We start from the raw sequence: 25,987 nt of genomic DNA, 5'->3' as shown, positions 1-25,987 counted from the left end.
GGCGTCACTACAGACCCTTTTTCGATTCTAGGCTGTATCACAACCGGCCGTGATTGGGAGTCCCATAGGGCGGCGAACAATCGGCCCAGCGTCGTCCGGGTTAGGGTTTGACCGGGGTAGCACGTCATTGTAAATACGAATTTTTAAGACTTGCCTAGTTAAATAAAGGTTCAATAAAATATATGGCGTGTTACGGCTACAACATGATTCAAGTAAATTTTGAAAATTTGAATACATGTTGAGTCTAAGCATACAGGCAGACAATGCACATGTGCATGTGAGGTGAGTGAGCAGAATCCTCCTCCACACAACAACATACTGCCTTCCTAATCCACAGACTCTGCTTCCATTTGACCGTTTTACAGAAAGCCCTCCAAACTTTCTATATTCATCCATAAAAACATAGATTTTATTCACCCATATATTATTTTTTTCCCACAAACATGAGCGTGCACAAATTATAGACATATAACGAATCCAAAGATATGAACATAACGCATAAAATATTCGATTAATTTCTCTGCTAATTCAACACATACTATTTTCTTACACGTCATGATAAATTCAATGAAAGCACAATTCACGTTCAACAGATAGGTAGACTACAGAAGACAGATGGTTTCATATAAACATTTAGAGCCACTGGTTTGCACTGCAATAATTCACTTCATCCATAATGACACTTGAAACACCAAAAACCAAGTACAGTTGAAAACTAATCGAAATATTTTGATTAACCAACTACATTTATCCTATAGCTCCATCCCACGTGGATGCCCCGAGCGTGTTTTATCTTTAAATCGACTGGATCTGGCATGAGAATATTATCTAATTATTTAGCAGCTAGAAACCAAAAATAAAACGCTAATAAACTCATTCTCAATGCAGATATCAACACATCCACACATAAGTGAGGCCTATGCACACCTCATCTTCACATGGGCTGTGCTAACCTTGCCTGATCGAACCTTGCATGATATTCACTGCTTCAGAGATGATCCATTCTCCAAGGACACTGCATTACCCCCTTCCTAGTTAACACAACATTTCAGCACTGAATACTCTACACTATGATTATAAATTTGATTATTGCACATTGTCATCAAGAAGGCAAAACAAAAATACTAAGTAAAACAATTACACAGTATCCCTTATGCGCTGTCAATCAGTCTGTCATTACGCGCCTATGATTGATGAGAGTATGACCAAATTTAAGGTATGGGCTACAGAGGTAGAACGTTCTTATTCTTCGACTCCATATTTGAATGCCTCGATGAGCCCTTCTACTGAGTGAATACAACCAGAAATGCTGCATATCCCCCCTATGACAAATATGGCGACGTCAAAGAACACGTGGTGCCATAAAAGTTTCCTCCACATCAGCTTTAGATGAAAGAGAGCTGGGAGAAGAAAGCACAACCCGGCGCCGGTAAGACTCCCGGTGAGGCCCATGAGGAGTGCGAAGTGAGGGACAAAGATGGCCATGATCAACGTGAACACCACCAGGAGGCACCGGAGGCCCAGTCCCCAGGACTTAATCCTTCCTCCCGGGCCATAACAGTCAGGGAATATGGCGCGCCCTCCATCCTGGAAAAAAGACTTCTCCAAGACCTCTACAGCAGCGAAGAATGGCAGCGGATATGACAGCAAGGCCTTAGCCACAAGGAATAGGTTGACCACCGCTCTGATGGTGGACGGCAGGTTGTCCGTGATGACCTCTTTGGTGGCATCTGCCCAAGTCAAGTAGGCCACCAGAGCGAACAGGCCCTTCAGGACGCAGGCTCCAATGTGGGTCCAGTCCATCATACAGTGGAACTCGCTTGGCCTCTGCATGTTCCCCTCCAGCGAGGGCAGGAAGATCTGGGACGTGTAGCTGAAGACGATGATGCCAATGGAGATGGGGAACTTCTTGACATCAATATAGAATTTGACTTTGTCCCAGGCCCAATCGCGGGCTCTGGAGAGGCAGTAGGCTATTACCAGGATGTTGATGACGAAGTGCGCGATAGTGCAAAGCAAGCTGAACTTGGACACAGCCTTGAGGCTCTTGAGGAACGCGCAAGGCAAGAGGGCGGCCGTGGCGACTACAGACCAGGCCTTCTGCGAGACCGGCAGATTGGGGAAGCTGTTGACCATCAGGTTGCCACTGACCACCACGTACAGGATACAGGTCATGACTAACTCAATGATCTGAGCAACGTTAACGATATGCCCGCCCAGAGACGGGAACCGTGGCTGGCAGCACGCGTTGGCGATGTCCACGTAGGAGTCCCTCACGCGCACCAGAATTCCATCCTCGTTCTCCTCATACAGACACGCAATAAGAATCTTTCCGGTGTAACAACATACAACAGCCGCAAATATGATTAGAAAGAGTCCGAGGTATCCTCCGTGAAGAATGGCGTAGGGTAACCCAAGGACGAACATCCCCTGCGGATACACAAGCACAGTTGAGTCGTAATGGTCATGGTCTTATCGAAGTGACAGGCTCCCCGCCCCACATATACAAGAAATGAATGACATTCAAAGTTGCATAATTATAACAAACAGCATTTATTTGCATAATAATATGTGTGAAAATCTAAATGTAACGATTGGAGTTGGGAGAAAAAAGTATAGATCTGTCAGGCCACTAAGCGTGCAGGCTCAGAATTGGAATTTGATTTGAAACTATGCTTATTTTTTGTTGATATTAATTTAAAATGTAAAAACTAAGATATTTCCTCACCATGACCGGATTTATTTTATATAATCCACTGTGAAATGTTATCAAGAATAATGAAATGGTCCTTATTGTGCCTGAGGCTAATCCAAATAATTGTATTCATTCCAGATGGAGTTGGGTCTGTTTTTTACTGATAGGCAATAGGCGATCTAGAATAGATCCCTATTTTCCTTTAAAATCTCAAAATGCTTCGTATTTAATTGACATCCTTGTCTGATGAAATGAAGGCAAATGCCATTGTTTATGTTTAAATATATATATATATATATATATTTAGGAATCACTCGTTTTAAATGAGGGATTTTGAAATAAGAAGCCATAAAATAGGACAATTCATTTATCTGGAAGAAATAAATGAAAGTCTATTTTTACATGTGAATGTGAAAAATTATAGTCGTTTTAAAGGTCTGTTTGGGGTTTTTGTAGAATGGAGATTGGGGTCTTCTGAATGATAAAGCGTAATGCATTATGCTCTTAAATGATATGTATGGCGTATATTCCAAGGCGATTGTTGACAAAAGGCCTACATTGACGTAGTGACAATATGTTCATGTCATTCTTCAAATAATTTCTACCTGAATGGCATTGGTGACGTTCCACCCCGCTTCCCAAGACGTAATTTTGGGTTTGACCTCTGATGCCAACTCGTTACACGCCCCAGTGTTCTTGATGGAGGAGGATGATGGGCCGGTGCCATCTCTCTGGTAGTGGCTGTCTCCCTCCATCAACTCGTCTCCTCCGTCCATCTCTCCCCCTTCCTCGTCGCCCTGCATGATGTCCATCTGCATCCCCTGCCTGTAGTCATAGTCCAAGTCATCGCAGTCCACGAACCCCAGACCCTCTTCATCTGTAGCGGCCTGGAAACCCAGTCTGGCGAACACTCCGCTGACCTTGGCCTGAGACTTATTGGACACTGTGTTGGCTGCATTGGTCAGCTTGTTGCCGATCTTGTGTCGAATTAAGTGAGCCATTGTTGTGAGATAAAATGTGAATCTTCAGATATTCATTGGATCAAATTTGAAAATTGTTGAATAAATACATGCAGTGTGCTTATGAGCTATTTTGGCTGCTGCTGCTGTGGGAGAAAGATAATCATGCCTGTTGCCAAGACGTATCGACGTTGTTCTTAACGGCTGCCCAACCGTTACATCCACACAGGCTGTCGTTTAAAATCCCGTCTGTTGGTCTTGATTATCCATGTCACTCTCAAATCCCTCCTGTCACTTTCTTGGCATCAGAAGAAACGAAGTAAAACAATTCCTCCTCATTCAAATTGATCATGTTGGTGATCGAATGTCCCTGTTTGTGACCTCTCCATGCAGTTATCGGTGTTGGTCTTGATGTTGCGCTCAGTTTTGCTATAGCCGTGACAAGTGCAAACCACAAGCCGTAGAATCTTAGAGGGGGACTAGGCACGTGTCCTCATAGACTGCCAATGCAATGACTTGCTCAGCATGCACAAACCCCTCATGGTTCTGAAGCGGTGTGTGTGTATGTGAGAGAGTGAGAGAGTGCGTGAGTGAGTGACAGAGAGAGAGAGAGATTACTTTGAGATTTTGGAAGGAGAAAGGAAGGTGTTTGTTACCAGAGGCATGGATGCTAGCTCCTACGCTTCATTTATACCAAATATTTTACTTATTCGAATAAGCAAATTTTGCATATTTGATTAGGCTTAATTATTTTGTATTTTTTTCAAATTTGTTTTTCAATTTGATTCATTATTTGTTCCAATATTTTTCGTTATGATTGTATTGATCCGGCAGAGGTAATATAAGTTTCCTATAAATCTAGTTTCTAATTGCAGACACGTATGTTCGTTTCAAAATCAGACATTAGGGAGTTACACTGCGCACCATTCATAGGCCTATATCTCACACACACACTGTCTTAGTCTTTTTTTATTCCTAATGCAAAAACAAATATCAGAGGTGTAAAATCACTTGAATGTTTATGGAGTAAATATAAAATATTTAAATATCAAAGCCTAGTATATTCGTTAGATTATTTATTTTTGTGTTTTAGTTTAATCGCTATACGAATTTGGATCCAAAGTTGTGTTTCATGCCCCTTTGACCCAAGTAGCCAATGCACTTAAAAAATATATATTTAATGTAGCCTAATTTATAGCAAAACAAAACTGTTTTTAATATGGTCTCTTATTTGTTGTCGGAGCATTTTAATTGATAATAGGCAACTTACTACCTGCTACACCTGCGTAGCCTAAGTACAGTTTTGTTCATGGAGTCAGATACTTAAAAAATGTAATAAATTCCATGTTTTTTCAGCTGCTAAATTAGAGAGAATGACCCGCGTGCATCGGCATGAGAAAATTCAACTCGTTTCATTGCATTGCAGAACCTTGGACAGGCCTTGCTAGTACCATTCTTTTTAGATAACGTTTCACTGATTCCTTCGGTGTCATATGCCAAAGAGTAGGTTACAAGGAGTGGAATGTTAGCTAAAAAGACTGGTAAGCCTACCCAGACGAGAGCTTTGCGTTTGCGCATGTGTGCTATAAACTGTCTGTAATAGCCTAGTACATTTTAAATGCCCCCTGTAGTTTTACATTATATTTCCAATGTAGCCTACTCAGAATGACTCAATTCCTCAAGGTTAGGTGGCCTGGAAACCAAATGGCTAATATATTATGTCGGGTGTCTGGAATACGCATGGCATTTTAGTTTGATTCAACACTCATGTCATGTGCGTCTGCTTTATAACTCCCAAATTACGATATGACATTAAAATGCAGAAATATTTAAGAAAATTAAGAAGAATAGGCTAAATCTCTGAAACATTTGATGCCTCCAACAGTAATCCGTCAGATGATAAGAGGCACCTCATATTTTCCCTCGTAATCGGTTCCGACAGGTCACAACGCATTGCAGTATTACTGTCGTCAGGTTTTGGTGCCTGCGTATGCAAAATGTGCTCGAGCACATTGTTGAAGAAGATGACTTCAAAGCCTTTCTAATGTTTCCTGTTGGAATATATTATGAAAATGAATGAAAGACGCAACTGCCATTTTGCTCGTGTTGAGTTGTGCGTTGGTAAGAGACAAAACGTGAAAGACAATGAAAGCTCTAAATTTAGTATCAACCCAGAGGACAGAGAAAGTTCCACATATTTTTATGCTTGGCATAGGCTGCTTTGCCATGCTGCCATTTGTGTTCAGGCATGCACAGTGTGTGTATGTGTACGTGTATGTATGTGTGTGTGTGTGCATGTGGCTCACCCACCCTTGTGAGATAGGGCTAATCTCTATATGTGTGTGGAGGCACATGTGTGTGTGTGTTTAGTGGAGGATAGTGAGGAAAGAATATTCCCGGGAGAGTCCTTGGGGCATCTCAGTGACTAAGCCTCCCTCCCCCATCATGTGCAAAACCCTGGGCTAATACTGGGACAGAGGATAGGCTGCAAATGTCACACACACACACACACACACACACACACACACACACACACACACACACACACACACACACACACACACACACACACACACACACACACACACACACACACACACACAACCAACTGGATTCACATTAACAGCAACTGCACCTTCATAATGGAACATGGGTTTGAATTCAGTGAAATGTGCAAACAAATCTGAAAACTAAAACATTTTGTTCTCTATCTGTATTTGCACATTTGGAACTTCAGAAAAAAATGGATCTTCAGACATTATTACTGAGATGGCATCAAATTGGTTGTTGCGATGACCAATTTAGCTTCGGGTTACAGAGGCGAGGATTAATTCAGCAAAGATGAGAGAGGAATATGTGAAGGGGGAAAGATACTGTTGGCGTATAGCCTGCTAACAACCAACTGGGGGGAAAAGTCTCAGATAGTTGCCATGGTCACAATAATTGGGTGGCAAGACTCAAAAGGAACTCAGGTTGTCTGTCTGAAAATCCCACAGGATGAAAAGGGAAGCCACTTGAACCAATCTAGCGCCCTAACAACAGGGAGGGATCTAAGAGAAAAATATAGTGTCCTGGATTGAGAAAAAACAGAGCATTTTTGTTTAGAATTGAAAACTGCAATCTGCTGCTTATACAAAATGGTTGACAATGACATGCAATTCACATAGGAAAAAATAAACACACAGACACACACACACATATCATTTTTAATTCTTGACTTGGATCCACTATGAACACAACTTACACGTGCGTACACAGACTCGACACAGCCAGGGACGCATGCAAAGTGACACGTGCATAAACACAGTAATCACTCTATGGCCTAAAAATATCTGTTACGCTTACAGGGCTTCAGACTGAGAAGACAGGTAGTGGCAGTCTCTGTGTGTGAGGAGGCGCAGGGATGGAGGAGTATTTAGGTTTGCTGCTGTGGCTCTGATATCAGAGGCAGCAGTTGGAATCTCCATGCAAGCCTCACCCTATTATGTAAACCGCGTTCCCGTCGTCCACCTCATTCATTAATGTCACAGATACTTGGAGGTTCTCTCGTTTTATCTCACTAGTCCTGCGTGCACAAAGATTCAAAAGGACATTTCACCATTTCATCTCATGATCTGAGCAATAGGAGTTGCAGCAGAAAACAAGTATTTTAGCTATTTGCTGCTCTACCACAACTATATTATAATACTGATAATATTATTAACATTGTAGTAGCATGACAATAACCCAATAAATGTCATTAATGAGTCTTGCTGGAACACTTGAATATGATCGCCGATGACAAGCTAATTAGGATCGCTCTACCCTGTGCTGCCACTGAAAGCTAGTCTTCTGCTCCGACAAAATGGAGGAGCTGCATCATGCAGTCCCAAAGCGGATGTAGCATATTAATTTGTCTGCTGTTCATCACAGTATGACATGCACAACAAGCAAGAGCTCTCCGTGTTAGGGACGGCGGTACAATGTCACGTCTTGCCTTCTGGGAGCATGTGTGGGAGATGACCTAGATCTGCTCAGTAGCATCAGAGGATACTGCCGGTCTTAGAGCTTTGTGCCTGAGCAGTGAACTGTGCCCCTGATTCAGTGGCACAACATCAAGCTACAGCCTTCCCTCCTCCCAAATCTGTGGTATCCCACCAATCAAGTCCCTGTCCTGAAATAAATATAAAATGTATCAACCATTTGTTTGATTACACAGAAAATATGCCTGTTGTCTCTAATTTAAATGATATTATGGTGCATGCATGCTCTGATAGGTAAGACCCTTGAGCATAATTCTGTGGTTTTAGAACAATGGTGGCATGAAAAATGCATATGTGAATGTGAAGTACTCCTCTTATTGACTGGCTCATGGTACGGTATTGCTGAAAGGATGCAGCATAGTACATGGGCTGATGCTGATTCAGAAGGGCAGAACGATAGAGGATCTTCATGTGACCCCTTACCATTGGAGTGATAGGGGCCAGAGCCTTTGGTGGTGGAGTGTCTACTTTCAGTGCCAAGGGTGCCACATATCACCAGCTGAGGCTCCACTTTGTCTAGTCAATTGACAGTAATACTGCCAGTGCCAGACCAGACTAAATCAAGGACTTTTCAGAAATGGGGTTGATAGGGATAGTATATCACATCAACCTAAGAATAAATTGATAGGAGGAGCTCATGTCTTCTTGGACTTAATTCTGAATGTCCAAAGGACAAATTCACGCTTTGTTCGATGCTTATTCATTCAGACACTCTAATGCAGCAGACCATCTTTCATTGCCCCCTCTGGTGGTAGACACTCATTCACGGAGTCCTTATTGCAGAAGGCCTACTGTAAAAATGAAATGTTATGGGTCATACAGTAGATTATCACCAATGATTTGTAAACACTAGATGACTTGTAGGAAGCACTGTGTTGAACCCTGCCTCCATCTTGGCACTCCCCCAAGTTTGTTTTATTCACTGCCTTAGCACACTCTTCCAACCCAGATGTCCTAGCCGTGTCTGAATCCTGGTTTATCCTGGAAATTTCCATCCATAACTATAACATTTTCTGACAAGATAGAACTGCCAAAGGAGGAGGAGTGACAATCTACTGCAGAGATAGCCTACGGAGTTCTGTTATACTATCCAGGTCTGTGCCCATACAATTTCGAGCTTCTACTTCTAAAAATCCACCTTTCCAGAAACAAGTTTCTCACCGTTGCCGCTTGCTATAGACCACCCACTGCCCCCAGCTGTGCCCTGGACAACATATGTGAATAGGTTGCCCTGTCTATCTTCAGAGCTTGTGCTGCTAGGTGAGCTAAACTGGGACATGCTTAACACTCCGGCATCCTACAATCTAAGCTTGATGCCCTCAATCTCACACAAATGATCAATGAACCTACCAGGTACAACCCCAAATCCGTAAACACGGGCACCCTCATAGATATCATCCTAACATTTCAAGAAGCATTTATCTACGGCTGGCCATGCTTTCCACCTGGCTACCCCAGTCAACTGCCCTGCACCCCCCACAGCAACTCGCCAAGCCTCCCCTATTTCTCCTTCACCCAAATCCAGAGAGCTGATGTTCTTAGAGCTGCAAAATCTGGACCCCTACAAATCAGCTGGACTAGACAATCTGGACCCTCTCTTTCTAAAATTATCTGCCAAAATTGTTGCAACCCCTATTACTAGCCTGTTCAACCTCTCTTTCGTATCGTCTGAGATCCCCAAAGATTGGAAAGCTCCCGCGGTCATCCCCCTCTTCAAAGGGGGAGACACTCTAGACCCAAACTGCTACAGACCTCTATCTATCCTACCCTGCCTTTCTAAGGTCTTCGAAAGCCAAGCAGATCACTGACCATTTTGAATCCCACCGTACCTTCTCCGATATGCAATCTGGCTTCCGAGCTGGTTATGGGTGCACCTCAGCCACGCTCAAGGTCCTAAACGATATCATAACTGCCATCGATAAGAGACCATACTGTGCAGCCGTATTCAGCGACCTGGCCAAGGCTTTCGACTCTGTCAATCACCACATTCTTATTGGCAGATTCAACAGCCTTGGTGTCTCAAATGACTGCCTCGCCTGGTTCACCAACTACTTCTCAGATAGAATTCAGTGTGTCAAATCGGAGGGCCTGTTGTCCGGACCTCTGGCAGTCTCTTTGGGGGTGCCAAAGGGTTCAATTCTCGGGCCGACCTGCTTCTCTGTATAAACCAATGATGTCGCTCTTGCTGCTGGTGATTCTCTGATCCACCTCTACGCAGACGACACCATTCTGTATACATCTGGCCCTTCTTTAGACACTGTGCTAACTAACCTCCAGACGAGCTTCAATGCCATACAACTCTCCTTCCGTGGCCTCCAACTGCTCTTAAATGCAAGTAAAACTATACGCATGCTCTTCAACCGATCGCTGCCCGCACCTGCCCGCCCGTCCAGCATCACTACTCTGTACAAATACCTAGGTGTCTGGCTAGACTGTAAACTCTCCTTCCAGACCCACACTAAGCATCTCCAATCCAAAATTACATCTAGAATCGGCTTCCTATTTCGCAACAAAGCATCCTTCACTCATGCCGCCAAACATACCCTCATAAAACTGACTATCCTACCGATACTCGACTTCGGCGATGTCATTTACAAAATAGCCTCCAACACTCTACTCAAGAAATTGAATGCAGTCGATAACAGTGCCATCCGTTTTTGTCATCAAAGCCCCATATACTACCCACCACTGCGACACTGCACATCTATCACTCCAGTGTGTAATTGCTATATCGTAATTACCTCTCCACCATAGCCTATTTTATTGCCCTACCTCCCTTATCTTACCTCACTTGCACACACTGTATATATACTTTTTTTCCTACTGTATTATTGACTGTATGTTTGTTTATTCCATGTGTAACTCTGTGTTGTATATATCTATATAATAACATAATATATATCTTTATAATAACATTTTCCTTAAAGTATAATTGATTCTTATTTTATTTACCTCATTGGTAGTTACAGTCTTGTCTCGTCGCTGCAACTCTTGTCGCTGCAACTCATTGACACAATGCCCGCTTAACCCGGAAGCCAGCCGCACCAATGTGTGGGACGAAACACCGTACACCTGGCGACGGTGTCAGTGTACATTGCGCCCGGCCGCAACAGGAGTCGATAGTGCGCAATGGGACACAGCCATCTCTGCCAGCCAGACCCTCCCCTAACCCGAACGACGTTGGGCCAATTGTTCACCGCCCCATGCGTCTCGCGGTCGCGGCTGTCTGCGACAGAGCCTGGACTTGAACCAGGATCTCAGCTTAGACCACTCGGGAGGCCAAAGTATATATTTTTGAGATTGCTAATGTTACTCTTCCCAACAACAAAGATACTTAAATACATGTTTATTTATTTTATTTTTTTATTTCACCTTTATTTAACCAGGTAGGCTAGTTGAGAACAAGTTCTCATTTGCAACTGCGACCTGGCCAAGATAAAGCATAGCAGTGTGAGCATACAACAAAGAGTTACACATGGAGTAAACAATTAACAAGTCAATAACACAGTAGAAAACAAAGGGGGGGTCTATATACAATGTGTGCAAAAGGCATGAGGAGGTAGGCAAATAATTACAATTTTGCAGATTAACACTGGAGTGATAAAAGATCAGATGGTCATGTACAGGTAGAGATATTGGTGTGCAGAAGAGCAGAAAAGTAAATAAATAAAAACAGTATGGGGATGAGGTAGGTGAAAAGGGTGGGCTATTTACCAATAGACTATGTACAGCTGCAGCGATCGGTTAGCTGCTCAGATAGCTGATGTTTGAAGTTGGTGAGGGAGATAAAAGTCTCCAACTTCAGCGATTTTTGCAATTCGTTCCAGTCACAGGCAGCAGAGTACTGGAACGAAAGGCGGCCAAATGAGGTGTTGGCTTTAGGGATGATCAGTGAGATACACCTGCTGGAGCGCGTGCTACGGATGGGTGTTGCCATCGTGACCAGTGAGCTGAGATAAGGCGGAGCTTTACCTAGCATAGACTTGTAGATGACCTGGAGCCAGTGGGTCTGGCGACGAATATGTAGCGAGGGCCAGCCGACTAGAGCATACAAGTCGCAGTGGTGGGTGGTATAAGGTGCTTTAGTGACAAAACGGATGGCACTGTGATAGACTGCATCCAGTTTGCTGAGTAGAGTGTTGGAAGCCATTTTGTAGATGACATCGCCGAAGTCGAGGATCGGTAGGATAGTCAGTTTTACTAGGGTAAGCTTGGCGGCTTGAGTGAAGGAGGCTTTGTTGCGGAATAGAAAGCCGACTCTTGATTTGATTTTCGATTGGAGATGTTTGATATGAGTCTGGAAGGAGAGTTTGCAGTCTAGCCAGACACCTAGGTACTTATAGACGTCCACATATTCTAGGTCGGAACCATCCAGGGTGGTGATGCTAGTCGGGCATGCAGGTGCAGGCAGCGACCGGTTGAAAAGCATGCATTTGGTTTTACTAGCGTTTAAGAGCAGTTGGAGGCCACGGAAGGAGTGTTGTATGGCATTGAAGCTTGTTTGGAGGTTAGATAGCACAGTGTCCAAAGACGGGCCGAAAGTATATAGAATGGTGTCGTCTGCGTAGAGGTGGATCAGGGAATCGCCCGCAGCAAGAGCAACATCATTGATATACACAGAGAAAAGAGTCGGCCCGAGAATTGAACCCTGTGGCACCCCCATAGAGACTGCCAGAGGACCGGACAGCATGCCCTCCGATTTGACACACTGAACTCTGTCTGCAAAGTAATTGGTGAACCAGGCAAGGCAGTCATCCGAAAAACCGAGGCGACTGAGTCTGCCGATAAGAATATGGTGATTGACAGAGTCGAAAGCCTTGGCAAGGTCGATGAAGACGGCTGCACAGTACTGTCTTTTATCGATGGCGGTTATGATGTCGTTTATGTATTGAAACATTTAATTTAAATACTGTAGAATTCCATTCATTCCTATGGAGGACTGTGCCGACTGGGGCCGACTGTTGGTTTCAAAGCCTCTCAATGGCTAATAGATAGCACCAGTAATCCAAGGTTTATATACATAATTGGTCATCACACACATGCTGTACTCACATCAACCTGTTCTGGAGAGAGAGGCAACAAATAAAGGTCTGCTGTAGATAAATTAAGCCACCTATATAAAAATACTTGTTAGGGGATCTACTATAATAGAGGATGTAATATATACATATTTTAACATTGAAGGGCCAATCAGCAGTTTAAACAATAACAACAGGAACCCCGCCACTGTTTCAGTAGAAAGCTAAGGGATGGGGCTTGAGAAATGTAATCACTTTCAAATTCATAGACAGGGCTATGGATGCATGGACTGACCATCCATGATATCAAAAGTATAGTTTAACCATGTTTTGTTTACAAACATTGGAGTAAAACAAGCTTATATTTTGGGTTCTGATGGGGTACAGCAGTTAAACTAAGTTCATGAGGCGTGTATAAGTTATATTCTTTAAGAATCTATTGGTACAATTAATTTATAAGTCAAAAAATGGATGTACCAACTTCTGACTGACCCTTTAATAATTGTTACGTTGTCAAAACGTAACGAGAGCTATGCGGAACTGTTGATTTCTGGTACAAGCTTTCTAGTCGGACGTATTTTGTAGTAACACCCTTTCAAAATGACTTCCAAAACAGACACAACATGCAAAATATTTTCTTTTCAAGACTACAAATCCTCTCCCGATCCGATTTTCGAGATTTCTGCCGAATGTTTACAACCATCACCAGTTCCGATAATAATAGATAACGGCTCTTTTCAAACAAGGGCCGGTTGGGCATGCAAAGGGAACGAACTAGGCGCACCGCGCCTTCTGTTCAAGTCCGTGGCGGCGAGGAGCAGAGGGGCAGCGCGAAGTGAAACCCAAATCGGCAATGACATTTCTAACCTCGAGCCTGTGCGATGGCTCCTGAAAAGCCAGTTTGACCGAAATGTGGTTGTAAACTTCGAGATACAGGAACTGATGTTCGATTACATATTCAGCCACCTCGGAGTTGTGACTGAGGTAAGGTGTTCAAGTTATGTTGCACAATTTCCTATGTTGCTTGTCCTGTTTAGACCGTTCTGCCTTCTCAGTCTTGAATATAACTTACTGACAACGGTAGCTAACTAGATAGTTGCTCCTTCAAGCACATCTGATGTGGTTTCTCTCCTTTCTCTCCCCTCTTTAGGGCAGTGTTGAACATCCTATAGTGCTCACAGAGGCGCCCTGCAACCCGCTCCACAGTCGCCAGATGATGTCAGAGCTGCTCTTTGAGTGCTACAGAGTTCCTCATGTGTCCTATGGCGTAGACTGCCTGTACAGCCTCTACTACAACAATGCTCTCAGCAACCTCACACACCAAAACACCGGCATTGTCCTCTCCTCTGGCTACCACTGCTCTCACATCCTACCCGTTATCAATGGAAGGTAAAACCACTATACAGCAAATCACATTTTATTGGTCACATACACATGGTTAGCAGATGTTATTGCGAGTGTAGCGAAATGCTTGTGCTTCTAGTTCCGACAGTGCAGCAAAATCTAACAAGTAATCTAACAATTCCACAACAACTACCTAATACACACTAATCTAAGTAAAGAAATGGAATAAGAATATATACATATAAATATATGGATGAGCAATGACCAAGCTGCATAGGCAAGATGGTGTAAAATACAGCATGAACATATGAGATGAGTAATGCAAGATATGTAAACATTATTCAAGTGGCATTATTAAAGTGACTAGTGATCCATTTATTAAAGTGGCCAATGATTTCAAGTCTGTATGTAGGCAGCATCCTCACTGATGGCTGTTTAACAGTCTGATGGCCTATTTTTCAGTTTCTCTTTCCCAGCTTTGATGCGCCTGTACTGACCTCGCCTTCTGGATAGTAGCGGGTTCAGCATTCAACACCATAGTACCCCAATAGGCAGTGGCTCGGTGGTTGTTGTCCTTGATGATCTTTTTGGCCTTCTGTGCTGCGGGTGCTGTTGGTGTCCTGACCTCACCACCCTCTGGAGAGCCCTGCGGTTATGGGCGGTGCAGTTGCTATACCAGGCGGTGATGCAGGCCGACAGGATGCTCTCAATTGTGCATCTGTAAAAGTTTGTGAGGGTCTTAGGTGACAAGCCAAATTTCTTCAGGCTCCTGAGGTTGAGGAGGCGCTGTTGCGCTTTCACCACACGGTATATGTGGGTGGACCATTTCAGTTTGTCCGTGATGTGTACACCGAGGAACTTAAAACTTTCCACCTTCTCCACTGCTGTCCCATCGATGTGGATAGGAGGTGCTCCCTCTGCTGTTTCCTGAAGTCCACAATCATCTCCTTTTGTTTTGTTGACTTTAAGTGAGAGGTTGTTTTCCTGACAGCGCACTCCGAGTGCCCTCACCTCCCAATAGGCTGTCTCGTCGTTGTTGGTAATCAAGCCTACTACTGTTGTGTGGTCTGCAAACTTGATGATTGAGTTGGAGGCGTGCATGGCCACGCAGTCATGGGTGAACAGGGAGTACAGGAGGGGGCAGAGCACACACCCTTGTGGGGCCCAAGTGTTCAACTATGGTGTTGAATGCTGAGCTGTAGTCAATGAACAGCATTCTTACATAGGTATTCCTCTTCTCTAGGTGGGATAGGGCAGTGTGCAGTGTGATGGCGATTACATCATCTGTGGGCCTATGGGGCGGTACGCAAATTCAAGTGGGTCTAGGGTGACAGGTAAGGTGGAGGGGATATGATCCTTGACTAGTCTATCAAAGCACTTCATGATGACAGAAGTGAGTGCTACGGGGCAATAGTAATTTAGTTCAGTTACCTTTGCCTTCTTGGGTACAGGAACAAGGATGGCCAACTTGAAGCATGTGGGGACAGCAGACTGGGATAGGGAAAGATTTCATATGTCTGTTAACACATCAGCCTGGTCTGCGCATGCTCTGAGGACGCAGCTAGGGATGCCATCTGGCCCAGGAGCCCTGCGGGGGTTAACACGTTTAAATGTCTTACTCACGTCAGCCACGGAGAAGGAGAGCCCACAGTCCTTGGTAGCACTGTATTATCCTCAAAGCGGGCGAAGAAGGTGTTTAGTTTGTCTGGAAGCAAGACGTCGGTGTCCGTTACGTCACTGGTTTTCTTTTTGTGGTCCGTGATTGTCTGTAGACCCTGCCACATACGTCTTGTGTCTGAGCCGTTGAATTGCGATTCCACTTTGTCTCGATACTGACATTTCTCTTGTTTCATTGCCTTGCGGAGGGAATAACTACACTTTTTGTATTAGGCCATATTCCCAGTCAACTTTCCATGGTTGAATGCGGTGGTTCGTGCTTTCAGTTTTGTGCAGATGCCGCGATCTATCCACAGTTTCTTGTAAGGGTAGGTTTTAATAGTCACACTGGGTACAACATCTCCTATGCACTTCCTTATAAACTCACTCACCGAATCAGCGTATAAATCGATATTATTCAATGAGGCTACCCAGAACATATCCCAGTCCGTGTGATCAAAATAATCTTGAAGCGTGGATTCCGATTGGTCAGACCAGCGTTGAATAGTCCTTGTCACATGTATATCCTTTTTGAGTTTCTGGCTATAGGAAGGGAGGAGCAAAAGGGAGTCGTGGTCAGATTTGCTGAGGGAGGGCGGGGAGGGCCTTGTATGCATTGCCGAAGTTAGAGTAGCAGTGGTCCAGAGTTTTGCCAGCGAGAGTACTGCAATCAATATGCTGGTAGAATTTAGGTAGCCTTGTTCTTAAGTTTGCTTTGTTAAAATCCCCAGCTACAATAAATGCAGCCTCAGGATATATGGTTTCCAGTTTGTATAAAGTCCAGTGAAGTTCTTTTAGGGCCGTCGTGGTATCGGCATGAGGGGGGATATACACGGCTGTGACTATAACCGAAGGATAATACGGTCGGCATTTAATTGTGAGGAATTCTAGGTCAGGTGAACAAAAGGACTTGAGTTTCTGTATGTTGTTACAATTACACCATGAGTCATTAATCATGAAACATACACCCCCGCCCTTCTTCTTCCCGGAGAGATGTTTATTTATGTCGACGCGGCGCACAAAGAATCCCGGTGGCTGTACTGACTCCAATAGCATATCCCGAGAGAGCCATATTTCCGTGAAACAGAGTATATTACCAGTCGATATTTCTTACCAAGCAAAGCAGACAGACCCAGCGCCAGGATAAAGTGATTAAGGGTGCAGTTGAAATCGGTGAGAGGGGAAATGTTTTTTGGGGGTTCTTGCATTGGAATTATATTGAATTCTGCTTATTTCACGCTATACCACAATAAACACCAAGTTCAAATTCCGAGAACATTGTGAGCTTTTGAAGTGACAGGTTGCTGCCAAATCTGTAGCCCAACTCCCCTACGCTGTATCAGCACAATGGACAGTGCCCTACACACTAAAGAAAGGTCATTTTGGAAATGAATGTAGGGTACCAGACAGATAGGGTAATTCACCTGTTACAAACAGCCTATGTGAATGCAGCCAAACACAGCTGTCTCACCAAAATAATGCAAACTAAATGCTGAAAGTAGAAACCTAGTAACTCATGCAAAACAAAAAAACTGAATTGCAGTTTGGCTTAGAATACCTACAACTGCAAATGCAAACAAATGAATGTGAACAGAACGGGGGTAGGCCTACTATAGGCTTATAAACAAAATATCAGATCGATAAAGGCATAATACAATCTATATTTAGACTAGTTACATTAACAGTAAACAAACAAACACAGTAAACTAAAGGCGAATGCAAATAACCAAAACATACGCCTACGACGGTGAGACGCAGTCATGCACAGCTGTCTTGCCAAATAAATAGACCCGTAGGCCTATTTCAAACATGGATGCAGCTCATGAGTTCAGCAACATGTTGCGATACTGCACAATACACTTCTGTGGATCAAATTCGACCCACCCACTCAATCAAATAAGCAATGCCGGCCTACCACAAACACATTTCCAATACGCACAGTTCCATTTACAACCATGAAAAGCAATAGGCTACCAAGAAAGCTTACATTCTATTTCTATAGTCATCTATTTCTATAATGAAACATGCTTATGCATTATAATTATATTGAATTCTGCTTAGATCAATCACACTATACCACAATAAACAGAAAAGTTCAAATGCCGAGACCATTGAGTGCTTTTGACCAAGAAGTGACAGGTTGGCACTCTATCGGCACCACGACAGCGCCCCTACACACGAAGCAAGGTTGGTTTTGGCAATGAAAATAAAGGCTGGCTAAATAAGTCATTTTGCCATTTCTTACCCTAGGGTTTTGCTGAGAATGACACCACTTTATACCACCAAGATGTTGATCAAAATCTACCAGCTAAATCGTTTCTTACCCCTTTCCGAAGAGTTGCAGCCTCCTTGACGATCTGTTGAACGTCCTGAGTAATTGATCATTCAATACTTCCCCCAAAATCGTCTTGTAAGATCCCCCTCTAATGCCAGTTGGATTGGTTGAGCTCTCCTTGGGTGTAGCATGAGTCGTCGGTGCTGACTGAACACATTTGCCGAAGTGGAAAAGGAATTCTTAACAGCTGCCTGTCATTAACAAGTGTTGACACCTCAGCTTCCATTAGGGCTGTCCATGACCTAGAGCCAATTTATCTGACCATTTCTACCGGTGTACATGCCAGTTCTGATTTTTACATGCACATTTTCGTGGAAGATTTATTTAATTTATAATAAAGTCTTTGTATCTCACAATCATTGCATGTGGTTAATCAAAATTCTAAAAGTAACTTCTATTGCCATTGACAACTATGTGAAAAATAGCCTACGTTAAGCTAACAAATAAAAACAGCCTGCAGATAGAAAAAAATCCTGATTTAAAAATAAATATCCTATAAATCACATTGGCTTAAAAAAAAACACCACCCCAGCCGACGCTTGGCATTGCGCATGGTAATCTTAGGCAGTCTGACGTCGCTTCCAGAGGCAGTTTGGAATTCGGTAGTGAGTGTTGCAACCAAGGACAGACGTTCTGTGAGCTTTGTGTGGCCTACCCATTCGCAACTGAGCCGTTGTTGCTCCTAGATGTTTCCATTTCACAATAACAGCACTTACAGTTGAATGGGGCAGCTCTAGCAAGGGAGAAATTATAGAAACGGAATTGTTGGAAACATGATGGTGCCATGTTGAAAGTCACTGGGCTCTTCAGGAAGGCAGTTCTACTGCCAATGGTTGTGTATGGAGATTGCATGGCTGTGTGCTCGATGTTATACACCTGTCAACAACGGGTGTGGCTGAAATAGCCGAATCCACTAATTTGAAGGAGTGTCCACATACTTTTGTATATATAGTGTATTTAATCACAGTGTGCTTAAAGCATCAGACAAGCTCAGTAGCCTACATATAGTTGATTTTATTAAAACACATACATTTGGGTGTGTTTATATAGTGAAAAATACACAAAAAATGTTGGTCGAAAGAACCAACGATTCTAGGTCGACCAAATGTTTTTTTTTGTCGGGGACAGCCTTTACACTCAATCATTAGAACCTTTTTGCTATTTTGATTTAGGGGACACAAAACTTTAACTGAGATGGCACAAGTTTCAACGGAGCCTCCTTTTGCCCCCTTGTCTAGCTCACCAACAGAGCTGTTTTTATCAAGATACAAATATCCTGGGCTTTTTCATTTGGTGCATACAGACACAGCTTGGCTACACTTTAACCGTGAAGCGTCCACGGTGTGCTCTCATATGGAACTCAGCGAGGACTCTTACTTTTGTAACTAATTTGTAAACATTTTAACAATGTGATTTAACTGATTTGAAGTTGTGAAAATAGATGGTAAAAATGCAGAATGGTGTTAAATGCCTGCAAACAGCTTGGGGAGTTAAATTATTTCACAGATTTAATCATGTAAATATTAGGCTTACTGATTATTTCTTTGACAGTCCACGAGCTACCAGACATGAAGTTTTCTGCTAATGTGCAACATTTGGTAGGCTGATGGAAGGCTACTCAGAGTCAGAGTCTGTGCTACAGAGATGCCTAATCTCAACATGCCGTGCTCATCATGTGAAATTAGTTTGCTGGTGGTGCACGCAGCTCAAATGATATGTAACAACACCACAGGACATGAAACAACGACGCAAATGTAACAGCAGCACAATAAAATAGATAAAACATGTATTTTTCAAATGGTGCAACTAGTGCTTTCTAGTGGGGCGGGAGTGAAGCAACACTTTCCAGTCAGCAAAACCATTAATCTTGTGGTGATGGGGGTGGAAAATGCGGTCTGTTAATTATTATATCATATATTAGATTGATGTATCTATTTTAATACAGACTTGCTCAAAACATTACCAATCATTTGAAAATGACAAATGGTTAAAAAAAAAGTGGAGGTGCAAAAACACAAATTTGCATCCCTATTTTGAAAGTGGGGGTGCAGCTTGCTCTGTTTGCTCTGTTTGCTCCATTGCTCAGGCGTGCCTATGTGCCATTTTAACACATGCCACACAACTTGTAACATTCTTTCTTCTGGTGTTTCCCCAGGCTGGATGCAGGGAACTGTAAGCGTGTGAACGTGGGCGGGAGCCAGGCGGCCTCGTATCTCCAGCGTCTGCTCCAGCTGAAGTACCCTGGTCACCTGGCTGCCGTCACCCTCAGCCGAATGGAGGAGCTGCTCCACGAACACAGCTACACAGCCACAGACTACCACCAAGGTCTGCCTGCCATGGGGCCAGAGATGTAGTGAGATTACATGAAACAGTAACTGTGGTGCTTTACTTTATATGTGACTCATTTCCTGACTCTCTCTCTCTCTCTCTCTCTCGGTGTCTCTCTCTCTCGGTGTCTCTCTCTCTCTCTCTCTCTCTCTCTGTGTCTCTCTCTCTCTGTGTCTCTCTCTCTCTCTCGGTGTCTCTCTCTCTCTCGGTGTCTGTCTCTCTCTCGGTGTCTCTCGGTCTCTCTCTCTCTCTCTCTCTCTCTCTCTCTCTCTCTCTCTCTCTCTCTCTCGGTCTCTCTCTCTCGGTCTCTCGGTGTCTCTCTCTCTCTCTCTGTGTCTCTCTCTCGGTGTCTCTCTCTCGGTCTCTCTCTCTCGGTCTCTCGGTGTCTCTCTCTCTCTCTCTCTGTGTCTCGCTCTCTCTGTGTCTCTCTCTCTCGGTGTCTCTGTCTCTCTCTCTCTGTCTCTCTCTCTCTCTCGGTGTCTCTCCTCTCTCTCGGTCTCTCTCCTCTCTCTCTCTCTCTCTCTCTCTCTCTCTCTCTCTCTGTGTGTCTCTCTCTCTCTCTGTGTCTCTCTCTCTCTCTCTCGGTGTCTCTCTCTCTCTCGGTGTCTCTCTCTCTCTCGGTGTCTGTCTCTCTCCGTGTCTCTCAGAGCTGGAGAAGTGGCGCAGTGTAGAGTTCTATGAGCAGGAGGTGCACCGCATGCAGCTGCCCTTCTCTGCCAAGGGGCTGGGCGGCGTGGTGAGTGTGGAGGAGAGGCAGGAGAGACGCACCCAGCAGCTGCGCAGGCTACAGGAGATCAACGCCCGGCGCAGGGAGGAGAAGCTACAGCAGGACCAAGAGCGGTTGGATAAACTACTGACAGTGCAGGCAAGAACCATTACCTTTTAACGACTTGGTCAGCTATGAACCTTAACGTCGACCCCTTTTCTCCCCTAAACCACCACATTTCACTCATAGACCTAAGTTCTAAAGCTTTCCTTATCATTTTAGCCACCAGTCGTATCCATTGAGGTAAACCGTCAGCGTATGTTGCCTGTGTGCATGTGTGTGCTTGGTCATGTGCATAGGAGCTGTTGGAGGACGGCTACCTGGAGCAGTTCCATAAGAACCTGGTACAGCTGAATATGGACTCTGCTGAGGAGCTGCAGTCCTACATCAACAAGCTGAGCCTGGTGGTGGAGCAGGGCAGGCAGCGGCTCTTACAGGTGATCATAGGGGCTAGCAAACGATAGCATTGAGTTAGGATGGCAACGATGTCCAACAAAACAGTTAGTTCAAAACAGCCTAGACTATGGCAACATATCACAGTGTTGGGAATAATGTTGGTGTTAAACTAATTGACAAGTAAGACATCTCTCTCTGTCAGGCCTCAGAAATGGAGCAGCCAATGGATGAAGGGGACGGGGTGACAGAGATGGATCCGGACTTCAGTGAGGAAAACACAGAGACAGAAAAGCCTGTGCAGGTGAAGCAATATTCTCCAATATTTGAATGGTATAAACACAACAGTCTGAACCACATTCATACCGAACTAAATATAGATTGTGATTAAAACTCTTGTGATGGAGGCTCCACTAGCCCTGTTGACGACCTCCTCTCGCCACAGCCGGTGTTTAACATGGCAGAGTACCATCAGCTGTTTGTGGGCACGGAGCGCCTGCGAGTCTCAGAGATCCTCTTCCAGCCGTCGCTGATAGGAGAAGACCAGATGGGCATGATGGAGACGCTGCAGTATGTCTTAGCCGGGTAATCTACTGCACATTTCCTCGCTATACATGTTTGATTGTACTTTTTAATTTTTTTAAAAACAAAACGCAGATGGCCACAATAACTAGAGCATGATTCACATAGTAGCTGAAGAGGTTGATCATAGTTTGCATGACTTGACTGTGTGCAGGTATACTCCTGAGCAGCAGGAGGCACTGGCCCGTAATGTGTTCCTGACGGGAGGGAACCTACAGTATCCAGGTATGAAGGAGAGGATAGAGAGAGAGCTGCTGGCCATGAGGCCCTTCCAGTCGCACTTCCAGGTATAGTAAACGTTTGGTTTTTGTGGTAATTCACTGCTCCGAAGGACACCGTTGTGTCATGCAACTTATATTGGTTCATGTTGAGACAAAAGTAGGGCAAGCATATTCTATACCAGCAGTATAAATACACAGTCACCTGTACAAGTCTTAATTGAAACAATATGGTGATAAGGAGAGAGCCATATTACAACTTACAGAACATTCGGAAAGTATTTAGGCCCCTTGACTTTTTCCACATTTTGTTACGTTACTACTTTATTCTAAAATTGATGAGGGGATAAAAATAAAAAAATCTATCTACACACAATACCCCATAATGACAAAGCAAAAGCAGTTTTTTTTTTAGAAATATCACATTTACATAAGTAATCAGACCCTTTACTCAGTACTTTGTCGAGCACCTTTGGCAGCGATTACAGCCCCGAGTCTTCTTGGGTATGATGCTACATGCTTGGCACACCTGTATTTGGGGAGTTTCTCACATTCTTCTCTGCAGATCCACTCAAGCTCTGTCAGGTTGGATGGGGAGCGTCGTTGTGAAGCTATTTTCAGGTCTCGTCAGAGATGTTCGATCGGGTTCAAGTCCGGGCTCTGGCTGTGCCACTCAGGACATTGAGACTTGTCCCGAAGCCACTCCTGCGTTGTCTTGGCTGTGTGCTTAGGGTCGTTGTCTTGTTGGCAGGTGAACTTTCGCCCCAGTCTGGGGTTCTGAGCGCTCTGAAGCAGGTTTTCATTAAGGATCTCCCTGTACTTTGCTCCGTTCATCTTTCCCTCGATCCTGACTAGTCTCCCAGTCCCTGCTGCTGAAAAACATCCCCACAGCATGATGCTGCCACCACCATGCTTCACTGTAGGGATGGTGCCAGCTTTCCTCCAGACGTGACACTTGGCATTCAGGCCAAAGAGTTCAATCTTGGTTTCATCAGACCAGAGAATCTTGTTTCTCATGGTCTGAGAGTCCTTTAGGTGCCTTTTAGCAAACTCCAAGTGGGCTGTCATGTGCCTTTTACTGAGGAGTTGCTTCCGTCTGGCCACTCTACCATAAAGGCCTGATTGTTGGAGTGCTGCAGAGATGGTTGTCCTTCTGGAAGGTTCTCCCATTTCCACAGAGGAACTCTGGAGCTCTGCCAGAGTGCCCATGGTGTTCTTGGTCACCTCCCTGACAAAGGCCCTTCTCCCCCGATTGCTCAGTTTGGCTGGGTGTCCAGCTCTAGGAAGAGTCTTGTTGGTTCCAAACTTCTTCCATCTAAGAATGATGGAGGTCACTGTGTTCTTTGGGACCTTCAATGCTGCAGAAATGTTTTGGTACCCTTCCCCAGATCTGTGCCTCGACACAATCCTGTCTCGGAGCTCTACGGACAATTCCTTCAACGTCATGGCTTAGTTTTTTGCTCTGACATGCACTGTCAACTGTGGGACTTTATATAGACAGGTGTGTACCTTTTCAAATCATGTCCAACCAATTGAATTTGCCCCAGGTGGACTCCAATCAAGTTGTAGAAACATCTCAAGGGTGATCAATGAAAACAGGATGCACCTGACCTCAATTTTGAGTCTCATAGCAAAGAGTCTGAATACTTATGTAAATAAGGTATTTCTGTTTTTAATTTTTTATACATTTGCAAATGTAAAAATATCTGGTTTTCGCTTTGATTAAATGTTTTATTTAACCTTTATTTAACTAGGCAAGTCAGTTAAGAACAAATTCTTATTTACAATGACGGCCTACACCGGCCAAACCTATACGAGGCTGGGCCAATTGTGCGCCGCCCTATGGGACTCACAATCACATCCAGGTTGTGATACAGCCTGGAATCGAACCAGGGTCTGTAGTGACGCCTCTAGCACTGAGAGGCAGTGCCTTAGACCCCGTCGCCACTTGGGAGCCCTGAGCGATTGAACATTTAAAAAAAATCTATTTTAGGATAAGGTTGTAACGTAACAAAATGTGGAAAAACTGAAGTGGTCTGAATACTTTCTGAATGTACTGTAGTTGAGCAGCATAGTACACTGTTTTGACTCTGCTCTCCAGGTGATGATGGCGTCGAGGCCTGCGGTGGATGCCTGGTACGGGGCTCGGGACTGGGCCTTGGAGCACCCCCCTGGCGGGGCGGGCTGGATCAGCCGGCAGGACTACGAGGAGAAGGGCGGTGAGTATCTGAGCGAGCACTGTGCCTCCAACGTCTTCATCCCCATGAAGATCGCCAAACCAGTCCCGCGCCTTGCTGAACCTTTGTTAGTGCCCATTACCACGATGACAGCAGCTTCCCCCGACAGTGTTTCAGCCTCTCCATCAACCTTCACCTTGGCACCGACCCAAACTTGAACTCCTCCACTTTCTCTCATGAGCACTTATGGGAAAGAGCATAACTAGGTGGGTGCATCTCACTGTATATATCATGGTGCTGTGCATTTTGGGATTTCAAATTAGCACAGATGATGATGGACCAATGGACCACTCATGTTGAATAGTTACAACTTTAGACCGGTCTGAAGGCATTGGGCTGTTTGGTTGTGTTAGTCCTTTTTATACTTCATCACATAAATGATTTAGTTTTTTTACCTGTGCAGTTTTTATAATACAATCAAGCTATGTTTCAGATTCAGTCAAGGATATGTTGTCAACCAAACACCTAGATACCACAAGCTGGCATTTTCTGTCAAATATTACAATAAAAACATACTTTTTGTATAAGACTGTCAAGTTCCTCTTTGTTGTATGCTGTATCTAGAAGAGCGAAATCCATATCCACATAAGTATTACTGCATTACACTATTGTGCCACAGGGTGGTGTTAGTCTACAGTACAGTAGATTTTTCCCCCCACACACACACCTTTGACCAAACAACTGAAGCTCTTCAGCAGCTTGTAAAGCACCATTGGCCGCATTACTGGGATGTAGGAACATCCCCTTTTTTAACAGATGTTTTGTTATAGAGATACACATAGAGTTAGATTTCTATTGTAGTATTGCCACACTGTGTATCCTGTTAGATATATAGTGCCTTCAGGAAGTATTCATAGCCCTTGACTTATTCCACATTTAGTTGTTATCCTGAATTTAAAATGTATTAATTTTATTTATTTTATCTCACCCAACTACACACAATACCCCATAATGACAAAGTGAAAACGTGTTTTTAGAAATGTATTGAAAATGAAATGCAGATATCTAATTTACATAAGTATTCACAGCCCCGAGTCAATACTTTGTAGAAGCACCTTTGCCAGCGATTACAGCTGTGAGTCTTTCTGGGTAAGTCTTTAAGAGCTTTCTAAACCTGGATTGTGCAACATTTTCCCATTAATCTTTTCAAAATTCTTCAAGCGCTGTCAAATTGATTGTTGAATCATTGCTGGACAACCATTTGCAGGTCTTGCCATAGATTTTAAAGTAGATTTAAGTCAAAACTGTAACTTGGCCACTCAGGAACATGTTTTCTGGTAAGCAATTCCAGTTTATATGTGGCCTTGTGTTTTAAGTTATTGTCCTGCTGAGAGGTGCATTCATCTCCCAGTGTCTGGTGAAAGGCAGACTGAACCAGGTTTTCCTCTAGGATTTTGCCTATGCTTAGCTCCATTCCGTTTATTTTTTAATGAT

General features: G+C 43.9%; 2 protein-coding genes across 2 annotated transcripts; one reads left to right on the top strand and one right to left on the bottom strand.

Annotated features, from left to right (window-relative positions):
* Nucleotides 1-385: 385 nt before the first annotated feature.
* Nucleotides 386-4,246, bottom strand: LOC109907810 (vesicular inhibitory amino acid transporter-like). Its single transcript, XM_020506040.2, has 2 exons — nucleotides 3,301-4,246; nucleotides 386-2,430 (listed from the first exon to the last, which is right to left on the bottom strand). Exons 1-2 carry the CDS (start codon nucleotides 3,694-3,696, stop codon nucleotides 1,243-1,245), a joined length of 1,584 nt encoding a protein of 527 aa, XP_020361629.1. The 5' UTR covers nucleotides 3,697-4,246; the 3' UTR covers nucleotides 386-1,242.
* A 9,006-nt stretch (nucleotides 4,247-13,252) lies between these two features.
* actr5 (actin related protein 5) lies at nucleotides 13,253-25,082 on the top strand. The gene is made up of 9 exons (XM_020506039.2): nucleotides 13,253-13,678; nucleotides 13,845-14,083; nucleotides 20,185-20,354; nucleotides 21,005-21,222; nucleotides 21,423-21,560; nucleotides 21,722-21,820; nucleotides 21,962-22,101; nucleotides 22,253-22,385; nucleotides 24,418-25,082. The coding sequence occupies exons 1-9, from the start codon at nucleotides 13,295-13,297 to the stop codon at nucleotides 24,709-24,711; spliced, it is 1,815 nt and encodes a 604-aa protein (XP_020361628.1). The 5' UTR covers nucleotides 13,253-13,294; the 3' UTR covers nucleotides 24,712-25,082.
* The last annotated feature ends 905 nt before the right edge of the window (nucleotides 25,083-25,987 follow it).

This window comes from Oncorhynchus kisutch, linkage group LG17, assembly GCF_002021735.2.
Source record: "Oncorhynchus kisutch isolate 150728-3 linkage group LG17, Okis_V2, whole genome shotgun sequence".
Taxonomy (NCBI): domain Eukaryota; kingdom Metazoa; phylum Chordata; class Actinopteri; order Salmoniformes; family Salmonidae; genus Oncorhynchus; species Oncorhynchus kisutch.
Note: the sequence above shows the minus strand (reverse complement) of the source record. Positions and strands in the feature narration are given on the sequence as shown.

Coding starts and splice junctions, on each gene's coding strand:
- LOC109907810 (XM_020506040.2), bottom strand. CDS start 3,696: ATGGCTCACTTAATTCGACACAAGATCGGCAACAAGCTGACCAATGCA. Junction 2,431..3,300: donor ACGTCACCAATGCCATTCAG/GTAGAAATTATT, acceptor GTGTATCCGCAG/GGGATGTTCGTCCTTGGGTT.
- actr5 (XM_020506039.2), top strand. CDS start 13,295: ATGACTTCCAAAACAGACACAACATGCAAAATATTTTCTTTTCAAGAC. Junction 13,679..13,844: donor ACCTCGGAGTTGTGACTGAG/GTAAGGTGTTCA, acceptor TCCCCTCTTTAG/GGCAGTGTTGAACATCCTAT. Junction 21,821..21,961: donor AGACAGAAAAGCCTGTGCAG/GTGAAGCAATAT, acceptor CTCTCGCCACAG/CCGGTGTTTAACATGGCAGA.